At 45.9% G+C, this 18,708-nt stretch overlaps 1 protein-coding gene across 1 annotated transcript in view; it reads left to right on the forward strand.

Annotated features, from left to right (window-relative positions):
• CDC40 (cell division cycle 40) overlaps positions 1–18,708 on the forward strand; it is a 1,027,131-nt gene that overhangs the window by 181,279 nt on the left and 827,144 nt on the right. The window contains exon 2 of the mRNA XM_069607756.1: positions 5,255–5,341. Within this exon, the coding sequence (XP_069463857.1) occupies positions 5,255–5,341 (87 nt within the window). The remainder of the gene's footprint in view (positions 1–5,254; positions 5,342–18,708) is intronic.

The raw sequence follows: 18,708 nt of genomic DNA on the forward strand, positions 1-18,708 counted from the left end.
TACAAACAGATACTGATTGAGACCTGCTTGTGGAAGTTTTACCTTGTTAGGAAACGTGCATAAGGAAGGGTTAGCCTGTTCCACTATTTCTAAGTATGTTCTTCCCTCTCTGAAATGGGCCCACCAAAAAAGGCGGAAGTACCCATAGTAATTCTATACTAAATCTTGCTATACTATGCCTTGCATGTCAAAATTGAATTACTTGCAATGGCATAAAAATTAAGTGGCCTTTTTACTTTGTGTACAAAGTTATTTCAATTGGAGTGTTTCACAGTAAAATGACAAACTGCACATTAAAAGGTTGCACCTGTTGCCATAATGTCCATAAAGAGGGAAAATAATTAAATTAAATGGTTTAACTCCAAGTGTTCTTCACTCCATGTTGAGTGGCCTCCACCTACAGTTTATGTTCAATAGTTCACATTACAGTAGATGTATTTCCATAGCTCCTCTTACTGATGGGGCCACATTCTTTCAATGATGTTTATGTAATTTGCGCTGTTTATCTGCAGAATTCTGGAATGTGTTCTTATTTGTGCCTGCAATGGTTGAGAGATATTGATGACCTTTAATTGACTGGAGTGCTCTGTATTCTAGCCAGTTGGGCAGATGAACAAAATTGTCCACCTGATTGGCTTAGAAACATTTCAGCTAATCCGAGTGTGCAAAATGTTCCAGCAGTCTGAATTAGTTGCATTATATAATGTTGCTGGTTGTATTTACCATAGTCCTACATGTTAATGACTTTGATATGACAGTTAGGTCATAATTGATGTAATAACTCTGTGAGACTACACAACACTTATCTGCTTGGTATTGGGTAACCCACCTTTTGGTATCTGTCTGTACTACACAAGTTGATAGTGTGACTAAGCAGCCAGGTCTCAAGAGGGGTAAATGTGAACTGTAGAGCTGTAGCAATGAAATTCGCAAATCCAAGTGGCACACTCAAGGTTTCAGTTATAAAAAGTTATTAAACACACATTTTTAAATGAGCGTTCTTTCAAAAGGGCAAGAAAGGTAACAATCAAATATACTTTAAAATACTTTTCCCGAATCAGCACAAGTTTAGTGGCTACTCTTTAGAGATGCGTTTACACCTTTCCTACACCCGGTGGTGACTACATTCACAAGCACAGTAATGGAATTTATATATCACTAGTTATACTTTGCAGATTCTGAGGTTGCAGAAAGGAAAGCTTAGAGGAGGGAAAAAGGTTAAACAGGTTCTCGGTGCATGTGAGTACACTTCTATCTTCCAATAAAGTCTAGACAAGCCTTACCCAGCAATAACAGTCTAACCACAAGTTACCACCTATGAAGGACAGAAATATCAAAACCAAGGGACTAGAAGAGTCTGCAGGGAGCCTGGACAGCCAATGTCAATTGGAGCACAGTTTATGGAGATGAGGCACTTCTTACAATTCTTGCACCAAGTTGGAGAGTTTTGTAGAAATCACTTGTACGGTCACAAGCTGTTACACTAGTGGAAAGCAGAGTTGGAATCAACTCCAACAAAAGTAGCCAATGCAAGTCTCAGCTGAGAAGAGCACAGCTAAAGACCCTGTACCCCAAGTCTAAACAGTACCTCTGGTTTGAAGAAGAGTGGCCCCGCTGGATTCTGTCATATTGCAGCGATGCAGGTCCTGGGTTCCTGAGCCTGAGTCATGGGGACAAGAGGGAGAACGTCTGGAGGACTCCTGTGGCAGCAATTTGGAGGTTGCCTGCATCTACTGGCTCTTTTCGGATCAGGGGCAGTTTGCGGTTTCAGTGCGCGGTAACCATACCCACTGCAGATCTACACCGGTTCGCTCTGAGTCCTGAGGGGACTAAAGCTCTGGTCGTCCTGCTTCTGGAGGGTCCTTAGTAGACTCCTGGAGCTTCTGGCTGGATTGCAAATGTTGCACTCGACTACGGATTTCTCGACCTCTGGCACTCAGTTCTTGCAGCAGCGAGGAAGTACAGCCAATCAGGGAAGATGGTCCAGTGGAGTTCGTCTCGGGGTTAGTTGATCCCACTAACCCAAGGGAAAAAGACGTCTCTTCTGGAGCTTCCCTTGTCGATCAGAAATGATTCAACTCAGCACAGCAGCAGGGCTTCACTGAGCAATTCAAAGGTCCAGGAGGATGCAGCAAGCTTTGTTCACGGTTTCTTCGTCTAGTGTTTCTCCCAGTGGTCAACTCTGACTCATCACAAAACCCTCGTCTTTTAAGCAGGTTTCTTCTATTCATGCATAGCTTAGGCTGTCACTCAGACAGCAGGGTGGCTGTCCTGAAGGCCAGCCGGCTGGCCAGCCAATCAGGACTGGTTGCATTTATGCACTCCTAGAGACAAAGTACAGGGGAGTTTCAGGAACCTCCCTCACATCCTGCCTTTCCAGACACATTGGAGCCAGATGCGGGTTTCAGGGTTGAAGCCTGCCAAAGGCAAAGTGAACAAAGGGCTCAAACCTGGCATGATGCGCAGAGTAAAATCCAAGAAAGACCTCACAAACAGAAAGACGAAAAAAGAAGGCGGGGGGAGGAGGGCATTTTGACAAAGTTCACCCAGGAAAATTAAACCACTGCCACCAGATATTTAGTGAGAGTAATATAAACATGTTACATGTGAATGTAGGATGAGGGGCTACTAGGTAAAGCCCCTCACTCCACATAAAATGGTGTGTGCCGGACCCACAAAGAGAAAAGGTAAGTATAGTCAATTTCACTTTACTATTCTTGGGAGCAGTAGTTGACAAAAGAAAAGGTATTTAAAGAGAAATCTAAAGGATTTCTCTGTAACACTGCGCTGTAGGTGGTGTATGTCATCATTCAAAAAGTAGATGCCTATGGATTTTGTCAGACTCCAAAAACAGTGCAAACACATAATCCAAATCAAGTCAAAAACATGAGAGAGTGAGAAAAAGGTCTTGCTCACTCCAGGGTTAAAATGAAAAAGTCCTAAAGTCCAGCAAAAGAGCTAGGGTTCTCTAAGGTTGAAGGAAATTAGCACAGAAATGATAATTATCCCTAACAATTACTCCCTTAGGGCAATTTATCACATTCGCTAATGCTGTATGGGCCCTGGATACATTGGATTACCTCGAACCAGGCAATGCTATTTCTTTCCAGCACCGTTTGGTAACTGCCAGATTACAACTATAGGCCACTATCTCTACAAGAACGTTTTTATATGGCTCTAACATATGGGGACATCAGTTTACTCAATATCTCTCTTGAACTGTGTAATGTAGGGCATAAGTGTTGAAGCAAAATATTTCCTAGATCTACGGATCATCTTTGCAGTTTAGCTAGTGGGCACTCCAGATCCTTTAGAAGTGGGTGCAGAGGCACAGACTTATTTGGGCGATGTCAGTGGAGAAAAAAGTCCTCGCTCGGAAAGACATCCTCTATTTTGTGAGATGTAACATTGAGAAATACATGCCTGTCGCGATGATGGGTGTTGGTGCTGTGGAATCTTTAGAACGTATTCCCTTGGTCCTTCTCCTCTGGGTGTACTTCACAATCTCGCAAGATACTTTGAATGTCCTGCCTACTGCAGTTTTCTGTTGAGTAGCTGCTCTCATCCAGAGCACTACAATCCTCAAAATTGCATTTCTGAAGTATGATCTTTGCTTTAAAAGAAAAAAAAAAAGAAAAAAAACAGTACATCATCCTAAAACCCCAACGTAAATGACTTTTAACACATTCCATCCAGGTGATCATTTGTACAACTCTTCTAACTTTGATGCAGCAATGAAGATTAATTTGAAACCACGATAGTTATGATAAATCACACACATATACCAGAGAAGGCCATTTAGTTCCCTGCAACGTCAAGCTAGCATTATGTGAGCATAGTTTTCATTTTTTGGGGGTGGGGGGGGTCTCCATTGCCAAGAAGAAGAATGTTCTGTACCCTTAGAAAAATCTTAGAGGGCACCAATATTTCCACCATTGTCGTATATCAATGGGATGGCCAGTCGAAAATGTCTCCATTACCAAAGTTGCTGCTTTTACCTGAACAATGCATTTAAAAGCTCTGAATTAATTAACAAATGATTTGTGTAGCCCCATCACAAGTGACTGAGAAGCTGTTTATTACTTGCTCTTTGTCGAGAAGCAACGAACGCGTGCTGGATTTTTAAAGGTGTGAAAATGGTTGTCAAGTTATCAGTTAAGTTACTCCTTTATTATGAGTTTCTATTTTATATGGTCTCTGCCTCAACTTTGAAATGTTTACAACTTTTCTAAAGGTTAATCTTTTGCACTTTAAAAAAATATTTTCTACAAGTGGGGGTGCAGGTGAATGTAGTGCCTTGCAAAGGCATGGTTGAGCAGTGCGCTGTAATATTTGCATAGGATACATCAGTCCCTGCTATTCCCTTCTAGGGTTGCAGGCTTATTCCTGCTGGTAGTGTCCTATGTGGGTGCGTGCAAGTGTCAGAGTTTTCAATGTGTCAACATGTTGGTATTTAGGTAGTCTTCTGTGAGGGCAATCTGCTTACCAATCGGTGTGCTTCATTCCCTCATTTGTGAAGGGTGCCAGATACCGGAAGAACAGATTTAGGGGGGTGGGGGCTTTCTTTGAATTATGCAAAACTATAAACATCTGCCATGTTTTAGAACGAAAACTAGGCCACAAAAGCAATGGAATCTAAACCTCTCCATCCAGCTAGCACTCCAACCAGGGGGGAGACAAATTCTCGTTCACCTAACATTTTTGGATTTCTTTTAACCCCTGCCTGGCGTGGATTCCTGGTACATAGACGAATGAGTACAAAAAGCAATCACAAGTTCTTGTCCATGCCCAGCTGGTTTTCAAGGAACCCTTCCATTAGAGAGGCAGGCTCACTTCAAATACACAAGATGTGGACTATAGTTTGTCATTGAGGGAGGAAAAATGATTTTTTGACTGATTGTTTCACCACTCGACCACAGACCTCTATCAAAATAAACAGCGGCAATGCATGCCACATTATACCACTCGAAGTCTGTTAAAGCGATAGTTTGGACAATACATCTCTGTCACTATGCTAAATGCCCTCTTTGCAATTTTTGGATTTTTTGATAAACCATCCCTATTTTGAGAGCTGTGAGGTATTGAGTAGATATCCATTTGAACTTGGTAAATTGTTCCACAGTCCCATTAGCCACCCAACAAATCCTTTTTAACAGCTCTGGCCTCGTGTTATCAAATATATTAAAAACGTCTAATTATTGCTTTTCCAGCAGATTTTGTAACACTTGATAAACTTGATGTTTTCTTGTTTTAGGAAGATGTGGAGATTGGAGTACACCTCGACCCCTCTCTCAAAGAAGTTACCTTCAACCCGACCTATGACACCATGTTTGCACCTCAGGTAAGAATACTGTAATTTTAAGAGTTTTTGAACTTTCCAGCCACAAATAGAGTATCCAAAAGAATATGTGCCTGCCCGAAAAACTAATTTTGCATTCATCGTGTCTCAACACAGAATGAGTGTTTGGGTCACATTTTTTAAAAATGATCATTTGTAGTATCCAACCTGTGTACAAGGCGCCCCATTGTTCTTGAATAGGTAGGGCATTCACTTTGGTCAGCGGTGTGACATTTGTCAACACCACTGCCACTAGATCTTTCATTCTCCAGCCTTGGGTCTGACATGGATTAACATGCTCATGAATATTCCCTGTCAGTCTGGGAATCCTCGTTAAAAGAAAAAACAGTTTCACTTTCACTTGACAACTGTATTTCTCCCCAAAAGCAGTGACTATCCTCTGGGTCATACTGCCCCCAACCAATGACAGTCCTCTCCACAAGCCCCTCGGTGAAGTTTTGCGCCCCTCAAGGGTGAAGATCGTGACGATTCTACAAGACCTTTGGGCCTACTTCGCGCCCTCCAACCATGACGAATGAGGAGGAGGGAAGATCCCTCTTCAGGCTCTGCACTAAATGCGGGCTACGGAATGTGTATGTGGAGGACGAGCATCTGCCATCCCTCTACTATCCGGAACCTGCACCACAAGGAGTTAGAGTGTGAGATATGCCTCAGTTTCTCCAAGAAAACAGAGAACAGGCATGGTAGGCTGTCTGCATGGCTTAACGCCAAGGCCTCTGACCCGCACTCTGAGCAGGGTCATGCCTCACCCAGGACTGGTCGGTCCGAGGAGCGGTCTTCTAAGTCCTCATCTGTGGGGTCCCAAGATCAGGCCAAGAGCCAAATGTCTGAGTCCACCGGATTCTCCGGGGAAGTGGGTCCCAAAGTAGATGGAGCACGATCAACATCACCTTCTGCCTCCATTGCCAGCTGACAGTCAAACTCCTCTTCGAAGAGGAGGACATCTACCCTGGCTAAACTACGTGAGAAATCTAAGAAGCCGCAGATGGAGGAGAATGCCGAACAGCCCAAGCAGGCTCAACCGGCACAGGTTAAGACCTTATTGGTGACTGTCGACGACTGCTACTGCCACGACAGCTAAGGGTGCTGATCCTGCGAGGGTAGCTCCCACGGCTTAATGTCCCTACCATCAAGGTGCAACACCCCAGCAGTGACTTGGCAAAATCTGCAGGCATGCCAGAAGGGGGGGAAATGGGCTCAGGCCCTGGTTCAAGATCCTCAGGGGGTAGGGGGGGAGAAATGGGGGTGGGGCGAGGAGGCACCGAAACTGCCCTCCCAGTCTGTCGCCCAAACCATGGAGGTCTCGTCCACGGACGGCAAAGATCAGGAGTCCTTGCATACGGTCCACAAGGATGTTGAAGACTAGGACAATGACGGCGCAGGGCCTAGTTTTCCTGTTCTGCCTTCTCAGACTAGGGACATTTCCTTGGATGTTTTGTCGACTCTACACAACTTGGTGTCAGAGATCCAGGTGAGGATGCCTCCGGCTCCTGTACCTGTGGTCCACGATCAGCCTCCAGCGAAGAGGAGGAAGCATCATCCTACACCCCCATTTCAGCCTCTGCCACCACATCGGGGTCCCCTCTCCCCCAGCAGACACGGACACGGGAACAGATACGCCCATGATGACGGATGACGAGGATCTTGTAGCAGCGGACGGTGAATCTCCACATTTGGATGCTCCACATAGGATGAGATGAGATGGGATGAGATGGGATCGTTCCACTCCATGATCTCCAGAGCCTCCGAGCTATTCCAGCTGGTGTCTGAGGTAACCAAGAAGGAGGGCTTCTTGTACCAGAGGCGTGAGGCCAAGAGGAAGACTATCATGGCGGTGCCCCTTCTGGATGATGTTTGGGAAGCAGGCCTAGCCCTCGTGAAGAATCCTTGCATGGCTTCAGCCAAACGGGATAGGCTGGAGAAGAGATATAGGGTGCCGGACGCCGCACCGAAGTGCCTGAGGTCGCAGCCATCGCCGGATTCGGTGGTATCGGCGGCAGTGAGGAAACAGTTGGCCAACCAGTCGTCTTCGGTCCCACCGGACAGCGAGCGGAAAAGGATGGAACCCACGGGAAAGAAGGTGATATACATCGTGGCGTCCACTATCAAGGCAGCCAATGCACTGGCGATCCTGGCCAGGAGTTGTGGTACAAGCTGGGGCCCATTCTGGAGTTACTCCCCGACGATAAGAAGATGAAGGCAATCGTTCTCTTCCAGGAACAGAAATTGACTTCTGTTCACAGCATCACAGTGGCATTGGACATCGCTGACACAGGTTCCAGCAAATGAAGAATGGTGTCTGCCTTCCTCGCCAAGGTTGGATGAAAGCCACATATTTCTATCAGGCTGTCCAATCGAAGGTGCTGGACATGCCCTTTGACGGAGGAATCTGTTTGGGGAGGTTGTCGACTAATCCCTCCAGGCCATCAAAAAGGATACCTAGACCGCCCGTTCCCTGGGCACACGCCAGCACTGCTCTTCTTTTTGCACCTCCAGGGGAAAGTAGAGCAGGTCTTCAAAATGTTTCTCCCCATCGTACCAGCTGTCATGATGCCTACCCCCGGGGACCCAGACCACGCCCAGCAACCCCGGAAGCACGCCCAGCAACCCCGGAAGCAGGCATCAAGTTATCCCAAGCAAGCCCAACAACCCCTGCTAGGGGCTATTTGGGTTCAGTCCTGGCACCTATGGCGCCAGGCTCATATGGAGAGTCAGTCCTGGCGCCATAGGCACCAAGCTCATAGATTAAAACTTACCTGATGCAGACCATGCTGCAAGAGCTCCAAGCCAAAAGAGGCTTGGAAGGGACTACTTTACTTGGGGCCTATTTCTTACTCGGGCGGGGCTGGGGAGGAATACTTACCTGGGACTACTTTGGAGGCTATTTAAACCACGCCCGAAGAGCAGCACACGCTTCGCCTTATTCTGCATCCAGCAGCGTAACGCTCACCGTGCCTGCAAGTCTGCATCCAGCCTACTGCCACTAACATCTCGAGTTTGGAGCTCCTAGAAAAAGAGAAAAAGAAGGAGAAAAGGTTAGAACAAGAGCAATACCTTTAATCCTTACCTGAATTCCCGATCCATCACGCCTTCGAGCTGGAAGAAAGAGGTTATTTTATGCGCATCGCCTCGCCTGCTGCAGCGCCGCGCTGCACTCACCGGCCTTCTCAGCATCTTCACATTCCACTGCATCCTCCTGCATGTTCCCGCCGCACACCGGCACCCAAGGAGAAGACAAGAACAGCAAGGTGAGCCAAGGGAATACACAGAGGAATATTAGTTACCCCCCATGGACTTACCTGATTTTACCACCGGGGGCACTATTCCTCTTCACGGGTCGGCGCAGCTTCCACTGCATCTTCGCCGAACCCCGGCCCCTAAGGGGAAAACAAAAGGACAGCAAGGTGAAACAAAGGGACTAACAAGAGGAACCCTCCTCACCACAATAGACCTACCTGATTTTACCGCCGGAGGAATTATTCCCCAAGACTTCATACTTTCTCTCAGCGCCTGAATAAGGGAGAAAGCAACAGGTTACATATTGACATTATTTTATCGAACTGTGTTGGAAAATACAAATCCTTAGCAGAATACTACCAGTTGCCACGAGGAACTCTTCTTTAGGGTCAAGCTGCAACCTGCAAGGAATCGGACAAGAGTGAAAGTCAGGCGTTTGAACTCTTACGAACTTTATACTTACAGCGTCTTGCCGGGAATCTCGGAGTCAATATTGTTCTCGAACTCACCAATTCCTTCGAGCCAGTGAAGCAATTGGTTATCAACATGCCCCTGCGCTCAATGCAGGATGCAGAGCTCATCTTTTCAAACCATCAGGTGAGACTATAAGAGGGGACATCAAAGGCGATCTGTGGGGAGAACAGCGGGGGTGGGGGAATTTACATTCAACTCCACGGGTGGTTAATTCCCTCTCTCCATTTGCAGAAGAATATTCCTACGGGCCAAGCAAACGAAGCTAGGTCGGCCAGTCCAGTCCGTCGTCTCGGCCCTATGCGTCACATTGGTGGAGACCGCAGCTGTCCAGTTCCGATCGACGCCTCTGTGGGAGCCAGGTGAGCCTAACACCAGCAGCCTTCCAGATCCACAATGCAGGAAGCCTACAGAGGCTGTTCCCATGCCTATGGCGTCGCTGTCGCCCGCAGGTCAGGAGGCCGGCGCCAAAGCAATCCCGAACCGACCGGGACGTCGGGCCCTCACTCGTGCACCCCGGTGATAGGCCGGCAGACTAGGTTTGTCAGCGAGTGGAGAAATATCACTACTGATGGATGGGTGCTGGATGCTCTCGCCCAAGGACACACCCTGGAGTTCCAATGCAGGTGTTCGCGGATCGCTCTGGTTCCCGGCAAGAGCAGCACATCCCTCAGCTTCTGGAAGAGGTATGAGCCTTGCTGCAAAAAGGGGTGTTAGAGCGGGTTCCCCAACGGCTCTGGGGCTCCGGAGTCTATTTTAGATACTTTCTAGTCAGAAAGACGACAGGCGGCAGGAGGCCCATCCTAGACCTACGTCGTCTGAACAAACACCGAAAGTCCCAAAAGTTCAGGATGGTCGCGTGCAACACGGCTCGGCCAACTGGAAAAACAAGACTTCTTAATGTCCTTGGACCTGGAGGACACCTATTTCCACATCCCCATTCAGAAGAAACATCAGAAGTTTCTACGTTTCATGGTGCAGGGACAGCACTACCAGTTCAAGGCCCTACTTTTCGGCTCAAAGTCTGCCTCATGCCTGTCACCGGTGGCAGCCCATCTGCGTCTACAGGGCATACACGCATGCCCGTACCTCGATGACTGGCTGATCCACGCCTGACACACAGAGACTGTCTGGCTATTGACAGATCTGGGATTCTCCGCAGACTATCTGAAGTCCTGCTTAACAGCATTGCAGTATGCGCTGTTCGTAGGCGCCAGACTCAATAACGTTGTCTTGCCTGGTGTCGCCTTTGGAGCAGAGGCTAACGGCCATTCAAGGAAAGGTGCAATGGCTGTCGACGATGGCCACGGTGCGTGCCATCAAGTAATTGCTGGGCGTGATGTCCTGCATCTACCTCGTGCATCTCTGCAGGTTGCAGATGCGACCCCTACATGAATTCCTGGATGCCCGCTGGATACAGGTGTCCGGAAGATTCACAGACAAGATCTCACTCTCAATGAAGAGTTCCGTCGGGCGATAGGATGGTGGGGCATCCGCTCCAACATCGCCCAAGCCACAGGATTTCAAAACCCCTCATACCAGGAGACTGTCACCACAGATGCCTCCTTGGAAGGTTGGGGAGCATGCACCGGAGGTCTGCACGGCAGACACTAGAGGCTGGCGGAAAAAAAGGATCTTCATATCAACATCCTGGAGCTACGGTCAGTGTTCTGGGCCCTCAAGTCGTTCCTACCGTCTCTGAAAGGCAAGGCGTGAGGATCTTCATGGACAACACAACCACCATGTTTTGCTCCATCTCCGGCGCTCTCCAAGGAAGCGCAGTACTTGTGGCACTGGGCCGTCGGACAGGGGATGTTCCTTGACCCTCTCCACCTGGCGCGAGTCAAGAACACCATTGCAGACTCCCTCAGCAGGGAGCTGGGCTCCTGCCACGGGTGGGAGCTTAGTCAGGATCAGGTGGACCCGCTGTTTGTCAAATGGGGCAGACCCCAGATAGATCTATTAGCGACAGCGGTGAACTCCAAATGCCAGACGTTTGCCAGCAGATTTCCCCCAGCCGAGGAGCCTGTGGGACACGTTCTTCTTCCCATGGGAAGGGCTGTTTCTGTAAGCGTTTGGTCTGTTCCCTTTACTGCTGCGAGTCATCAACACAGTCAGTGTCCATGCAAGACGATACTCATTGCCCCGGCGTGGACGAGGCAGATTTGGTATTCGGACCTTCTCAGCCTGTCAGTGTCGCCTCAAGCTGCCAGAGGTTCCAGATCTCAACAGAGAGGAGGCGTAATCCTTCATCACGACCCAGGATCGCTGAACCTGAGGGCTTGGCACCTGCAGCCTTAGAGTTTGAAGGGTAGGAGTTGCCAGCGGATTGCAGGGAGGTCCTCGCCAGGGCATCGACCATGAAGTGCTACGGTCACAAGTAGAAGTGTTTTGCTATGTAGTGCCAGTCACAGAAGATTGCCCCTCTGAGGGTTACGGCCCCGGAGATGCTTCCATACTTGCTATCCTTGGCTACGGCCGGACTGGTGCACGCCTCCATCAAGGTACATCTGGCAGCTATCTCCCGCTACACCAGGTCCCCAAGAAGTTCTTCGCTTTTGTCCCACCGACTCGTTAAGGAGTTTCTGAAAGGACTTTTTTGATCTTTCCCGCTGGTGAAGGCTCTGCCCCGGCGTGGGAACGCAACTTGGTTCTGACGAGGCTCATAGGGGCCTCCTCTGAGCCCATGCATCAGGCCCCACTGAAGTTTCTCTCATGGAAACCGGCTTTCCTTGTGGCCATCACCTCTGGCAGAAAGGTAGGTGAGATCCAGGCCGTATCCTGCAAGCAACTGTACCTGACTTTTCCGCGAATTGAGGGTGGTGCTGCGTACGCACCCCTCTTTCATGCTGAAGGTTCCTTTGGAGTTGCACCTCAACAAGCCTTTGGTGTTACCTGCCCCCCCGAAAATATTGTTGCCAGCGGATAAGGCCTTGCACTTGCTGGACGTTGCTATTGCCCTGAAGTTATATGTGACATGCACAAAGGTTTTTTGGAAGACTTCACAACTGTTCGTGAACTTTGGTCCTGTGAACCATGAGAAGGCCCTGTCCAAGGCTTCCATTGCAAGGTGGCTCTACGGCTGCATCGCGCACTCACCAGTTGGTGAACCTACTGCTGCCCGGTCGTCCGAGAGCCCATTCCACCAGAGCTATCGCTGCGACGACAGTGTGCGTGTCTGGTGTGCCCCTGGTGGACATCTGCAAGGCTGCCATGTGGAGGCCCACGCCCACCTTCACAAAGTTCTACTGCGTCGACAGGGATTGCAGGGAGGAGCCCAGAGTCGGCTACGCAACCTGTTCGCTTCAGGCGAGTCAGTTCCAGAGATAAGGATTATTGCTTCTGTTGAGCCTTGTCACCTCCAGTGGTTGTGTAATGTTGTACTGCTATGTATTCATTATTCATGAGAATGTGAATCCATGCCAGACCCTATGCTGGAGAAGGTTTACGTTACTTACCTGGAACTATTGTACTCCAACATGGGTCTGGCATGGATTCACATGCAAACCCTCCCCCCAACCTCTCTGCGGATCCTTATTGGTCATACTACCACTTTATATGCTTAGAAAATCTGAAGATGGCTGCCAGGGAAGGGGCTTAGGAGGACAAGCTCTGTCATTGGATGGGGGCAGTATGGCCCAGAGGACATTGATTGGTTTAGAGGAGAAACACAGTTTTTAAGTGAAAGTGAAACTGTTTTTCTTTTACCAAGGATTCGCAGCCTGACGGGGAATATTAATGAGCATGTGGATCCATGCCAGACCCATGCTGGAGAACAATAGTTACAGGTAAGTAACTTAAACCTTAATCAAACATTAGTTGTACAGTGTGTTTTAAACAAACATAACCATTCCAAAAAAATACATGATTAAAAGAGCTCTACGCGTTGCTGGAGTACTTTTCCCTTCATCAGGAGCAAAAACAATTGGAGCAATCGCCAATTCATCTACAAAGCAAATTTAAAGGCTAGTGTCGGCCTATGCTAATTCGGTGTATATTTTACATAGTCGATTGTGCAACTCAAGATGGGCACCTAGCCGTTATAAAGTTAAATTAATGAATAGATCGAATGAATAGCAAAACAAACAGATCATATTACATGGTGTGGTATTACCAAACAATGCTGTGAAGAATGGGTCTTGTGTACCAATATTAGATTCAGACTAGTGGACAGAATTAAAGGATCTTATCTTATAAGTTAGTGTGTAAATAAGTTGTCAAAAAAGAAAATCGGATGGTAATACTGTAAGACCAGAAAGAGTGCCTACCTATGTAGTTCTAAGCGTACAACGATTGCATACAACGATTGTCTATCAATTGAAGTTAAGGGCAAAGTTGTGTCATCGTAATGATCAGAAATTCAGGGTGCCTCATTTCCGATTAGTTTGAGACATAAAGTTAAATGTTGAAAAAGACCAATCTAGTATGTATGCATAGCATTACTCTATTATGAGGATGTTAGAAGAGGTCTGATTGCGTACCTACTCGGTTAATAAAGGGTGAAACCGAAGTTCGTTTTCCAGCTGTAATTGTTTTCGTAACCCTGTAGCATTAGGAGTCCTAGTCCCAATCCGGCTAGGTATGGGAAGAATAGAAAAATAACATGATGGGGAATAGTATAATAAAAAAATAAGGGGCAATCTGATCTTACCCACTTCTCGAGTGCGCGTGGAGCGCATGTAAACACTATTTAGGTGTACAGTGTTGCGTCTCGATGTGTGTGCTCTACAAATGCAAAGTAAATGAATACAGTGGCATCCTTCATAAAAACTGGACAGTCATAAAAAAGGCAAAGCCTATATGTTTCAAGTACTAATATTTATCAGTACTTACTTTCAGGTTACCAGTGAACTCATGGCCGTGCGCTGACTTCTCCACGTTTGGCAGTGCACGGACGTGAGTTTGTGGTAACCTGTGGTAACCTGATAGTAAGTACCGATACATATCAGGACTTTAAACATATAGGCATTGCCTTTTTTTATGACTGTCCAGTTGTTATGAAGGATGCCACTGTATTAATTTACTTTGTATGATTTGTAGAGCACACGTTTCGAGACGCAACACCCTGTGCACCTGAATAGTGTTTTTACATGTGCTCCACACACGCTCTAGAAGCTGGTAAGATCAGATCTCCCCTTGTTTTTTGATTATACTATTTACATTGGATGCCCATTCGGCACATTCCCCACCATGTTATTTTTTTATTCTTCCCATTCCTAGCCGGAGTGTGACTCAAGACTCCACTGCAACAGGCTTACTACAACAATTACAACTGTAAATCGAACTTCGGTTTCACTCCTTAAACGAGAAGGTATGCAATCAGACCTTTTCTAACATCCTCATAATAGAGTAATGTTATGCATATATACTAGATTAGTCTACGAGACAAAGTTAAATGTTCATAAAGACCAATCTGGAATGAGGCACCCTGAATATCTGATCATTACGGTGACACAACTTTTCCCATAACTTCAATTGATAAAATCTTTGTATGCTCAGAACTACAGAGGTACATTTCTGTTCTTACAATATTACCATCTGATATCATTGGTATTGTTACAACATAGTGCACACATGCTAGCTCTGTAGTTAGATCCTTTAATTCTGTCCACTAGTCTGAATCTAATATTGGTCCATGAGACCCATTCTTCACAGCATTGTTTGGTAATACCACGACATGAAATGGGATATGCTTTGTTTTTATATTTATTTGGCCTTATTCATCAATATAACACTTAATGGCTAGGTGCCCATCTTGAGATGCACAATAGACTATGTAACATGCATACTGAATTAGCATAGGCTGACGATGGTCTTTAAATGTGTTTTGTAGATGAAATTGGAGATTGAAGACTGAACATTTGACCGAACTCAAATTGTTTTTTTCTCCTGACGAAGGGAAAAGTACTCCAGAAACACGATGAGCTCTTTTAATTATGTCTTTTGTGCAATTGTTTTGTTTGTTTAAAACAGTGTACAACTATTAAACTCAATGGCTGTGAATTGATTGAATGAACGTGCTCATTGAAAATATTCCATCCTTTTGATGATTGGCAAGTAGCTCCAAGTAGCGCTGTTTGCTGGGAGGAGAGAATGCTACTATGGCTGCTACTGTGACTATTGGACTATGCAAAGTGATTGAGGTCCCACCCCCTTGTGAGAGGAAGACTACATTACCTAGAGGCTGCGCGCTCGGCAAGTAGCACTGTTTGCTGTTCGCTGCTCGCAGCACAGCAGCACGGCAGCTTAGAATAGTCACTGCCGCGGTGGTTCTCACAATCGCTTCGATTTCTGGTCAGTATTAGATGCTGAACCGTCTGAAATACCATGTGGAATTGAGTAGGAAATAAACTTCATAACGCTAATCGCTAATAAACGTTGATAATCTAAAGGTGGTGTGGATCCCCACTGGAATGTGAGTGTAATAGCAACGAGAATTCCACGTGTGATTGTAGCATGGTGTGTTTGAGCTATATGCTCTGTGTGGGGTTCATGGATAACCATGAGAGAGAGCTAGAAGTGCATAAAAACTTAAGGAATAGAGGAATATGTATCCCTAAGGTGATTAGCAATCCCCAAAAGCAGATAATTACTTAGAAACAAATGACATATTATTTTGAAAAACGACCTCCCATGAAAGCTGAGTGTTGTGGCAATAGGTACAAGTATGAACACTGTTAACGCTGCTGCAGATGACCCTGTGGTTGAATTGACAAATTAGGCTGTGTTAGTGCCAAACTATTACAGGATGTGCTGGCCAACGCACAATCGACAACTGAAGTAGTATCGCCGGCAATTAACGTAGAGCAACCAGTTGACAAAGGGGTAAAGGGAAATGCAGCAATGGGAACGCTGCATCGTGCGTTAGCACGTACGATTATACCACACCCGAACGCGGAGACAAATAGTGAGAACAGAGCCCAACAAGTGTTAGGAACGCATTCTAAAAACAAAGTAATGGTACATAATGACCAGGGTAATGCTGCAAATGCTATTAACAGCATAGGTGCCACACTTGACATGTCCCTCTCTAAATTAGAAGAGATGGACATTGAATATTTGGGGGCTCACAAAGAAATGTCCTTTACAGGAGTAGAACTATCGTCAATTACTACACAAGATAGGCGCAGGTGTTGAAGAAAGAATAACGCAATATCCAACATTCGACTTCACAAAACTCACACAGAGTGAGACACTGGTAACAAGTGCAAAACAGACCTCACACTTTTTTGAGCCAGAAACAGTGTGGGTAACACCCTCACACAATATAATTAGAGTGGTTAATGTTTTAACTGAGAGAAGAAATGAAAGCTCACATGATTGTAGTATGAACTCTGAGGAGATGTTTAATGCGTTCGAAAATCTGTTGACCATGTTATTAGCCAAATGTGACCGCTTAGAATCAAAAATTGATGTACAATCTTGGTTGATACATAAGAGCCTTAGAAGTAAAAACATAGTTGTATGCAACCAAGGGACAAGTATGCCTGAACATAAGGGAATGAAGAATGTCCCTGCATTAACCCCGACAATGGGTAGAAAATTTCAGATAGTGGCACATCGAAGGGCAAAGGTAGAGGGGGGAAAAAAAGGAAACTTGCACCAGCTGTAATCCATCAGGCATTCATGTACAGTAACCAGATGCAACTTCGGAAAAATAGACGCCTCACAGTGAAAACAACAAAGGCATCACTGATGGAAAATAATTGTGTAATATTGGAGATCCCTTCGAAGATACTGGCAGGTGCAGCATGCGATTTGGAAAACCGGCTAGCCGCCACGGTGAAAACCGTTGCACACAATCCACCAAATGCAGGTGCAGATATAACTGATCATCAAAAACTGCCACTTAACACATCCTAATAAGCTCATCAACGCAGGAGGCAAAATGCATCTTGCAGCAGCTGCCCAAGGTGCACAACCCACGTTAAGACATATAGGCGAACAAAAATAGTGGTAATCAAATAAGCAGTGAGCAAAACAAATCATGGTTGAAATACCGATAGCTAAACAATTAAAGATGACAGCCCTTCAATTTGAACAAATTCATAATATTACGCTGCAGATTCCATTGAACAGGACAGCCGTGTTATGTATCCTACACTCCATAGTGCCCTTAAGAGCGATCACCACTAACGATATTCCCCTAGTTGACCAGGAAGAAGTGAGAAATAAATGCATATCTAATATATGTTTTGAAGCGGAATCTACTATAAAGTACATCATGGCCTATGAGGCAGATCTACTGCGCTTAGCCTATAATATCTCTGTAGTAGATATTCTGGGAATTCAAAATTGTGTGCAAAAGGCAGCGAGAGCAGTCACAAAAAAAAAGTCCAACCGGTAGCAAATGGAGGTCTGGGAAACCAGTCCGACCAGGATAACATAGGAGTGCCCTTGTGTGCTCAAATGAACACCAGTAACCATCAGAACTCAATCACCAGAGTCGATGGTGTAAGAGGTGTAGATGGAGAAAGTAAAGGAGAGATACCTGATGAGTTTTGGCAATGGCTTCCCTCGGCATATAAAGAGTACTTTTCTGTAGAACAGTGGCATGGCATATGGGAAGTAATGTATTTGTGGAATACCAGAGGCCACTCATTTATTTAACGAGGAAGGCCTGATAGCTAACATGGAGCTATTTACAATAGTGGTGTTACAGGAAACGTGGCTCACCGCAGAAGTTCAATTTGATGACCGTATTACAGTGCACCAAGTGGCAACTCGAGGGCCAAAGGGTAGACCGAAAGGCGGTTTATTAGTATCGGTGAAACTTCCATGGAAGATATCTAAGCTCATTCAGTCAACGCAGAATGTCCTTGCCACTAAGATCTGTAATGGGTTAACAGAAATGACACTAATAAAAATCTACGACCCGCCAAATATGGTAGGGACAAAGGAGAATGTGCAAGTAGTGGGCTCCACCTTGCAGTGGTTTAGCCATTGCCACCCGATACGGTTATTAGGTGATTTTAATGGGAATATTGGTCCCATCAAGTTGGATGAGGATTGCATAAAGTGTAAACAATTTGTAGTCCATAGTTAGACTGAATAAACCGGCGACAATGTGGTACAAGCTACTAGCAACTTATGAGCTTGTGAGACTGAATGTGTTTACCCGTAGTGATGCAGGCACTACCTTTACACGAATAGAAGGAAGATCTGCTGCAATGCTTGATTACATATTCACGAATATAAGCGGATTACAATATATTAAAGATGTGATTGTGGTCCTGCGAGAAGAGTGAACGCTTGCCCTTGAGCACGGGAATAGTCCTGCTCACAAATACAAAAGCAATAGAGGCATATGATCTTAACAGACCACTATATTCAAATGAGGAGTCTAATCGAGTGAGCTTGCATCCTAAAAACATAGACTGTGCAAATAGGGCAGTATCTGAGTTAGTCCCTCGCTTCATAGCAGAGGGAATAACTGGGGAGAACACTAACGGAAAGATGTTGGAAAACTTTTCGAAGTTGATACATAATTTTCAAGCACATGTTGTAGACGCACGTGTCTAGAAGTCCTCAGTGGAAAGAACTAACAAAAACAGTATGTTGCGTAGAGGCAATGACAAGCTGATAAATAATGCTAAAAAACATTCGCTGTGATATAAAAAGCACTATTGTTCAACGGAAGC

This window comes from Ambystoma mexicanum, chromosome 4q (assembly GCF_040938575.1).
Source record: "Ambystoma mexicanum isolate Mex_15411 chromosome 4q, UKY_AmexF1_1, whole genome shotgun sequence".
Classification (NCBI taxonomy): domain Eukaryota; kingdom Metazoa; phylum Chordata; class Amphibia; order Caudata; family Ambystomatidae; genus Ambystoma; species Ambystoma mexicanum.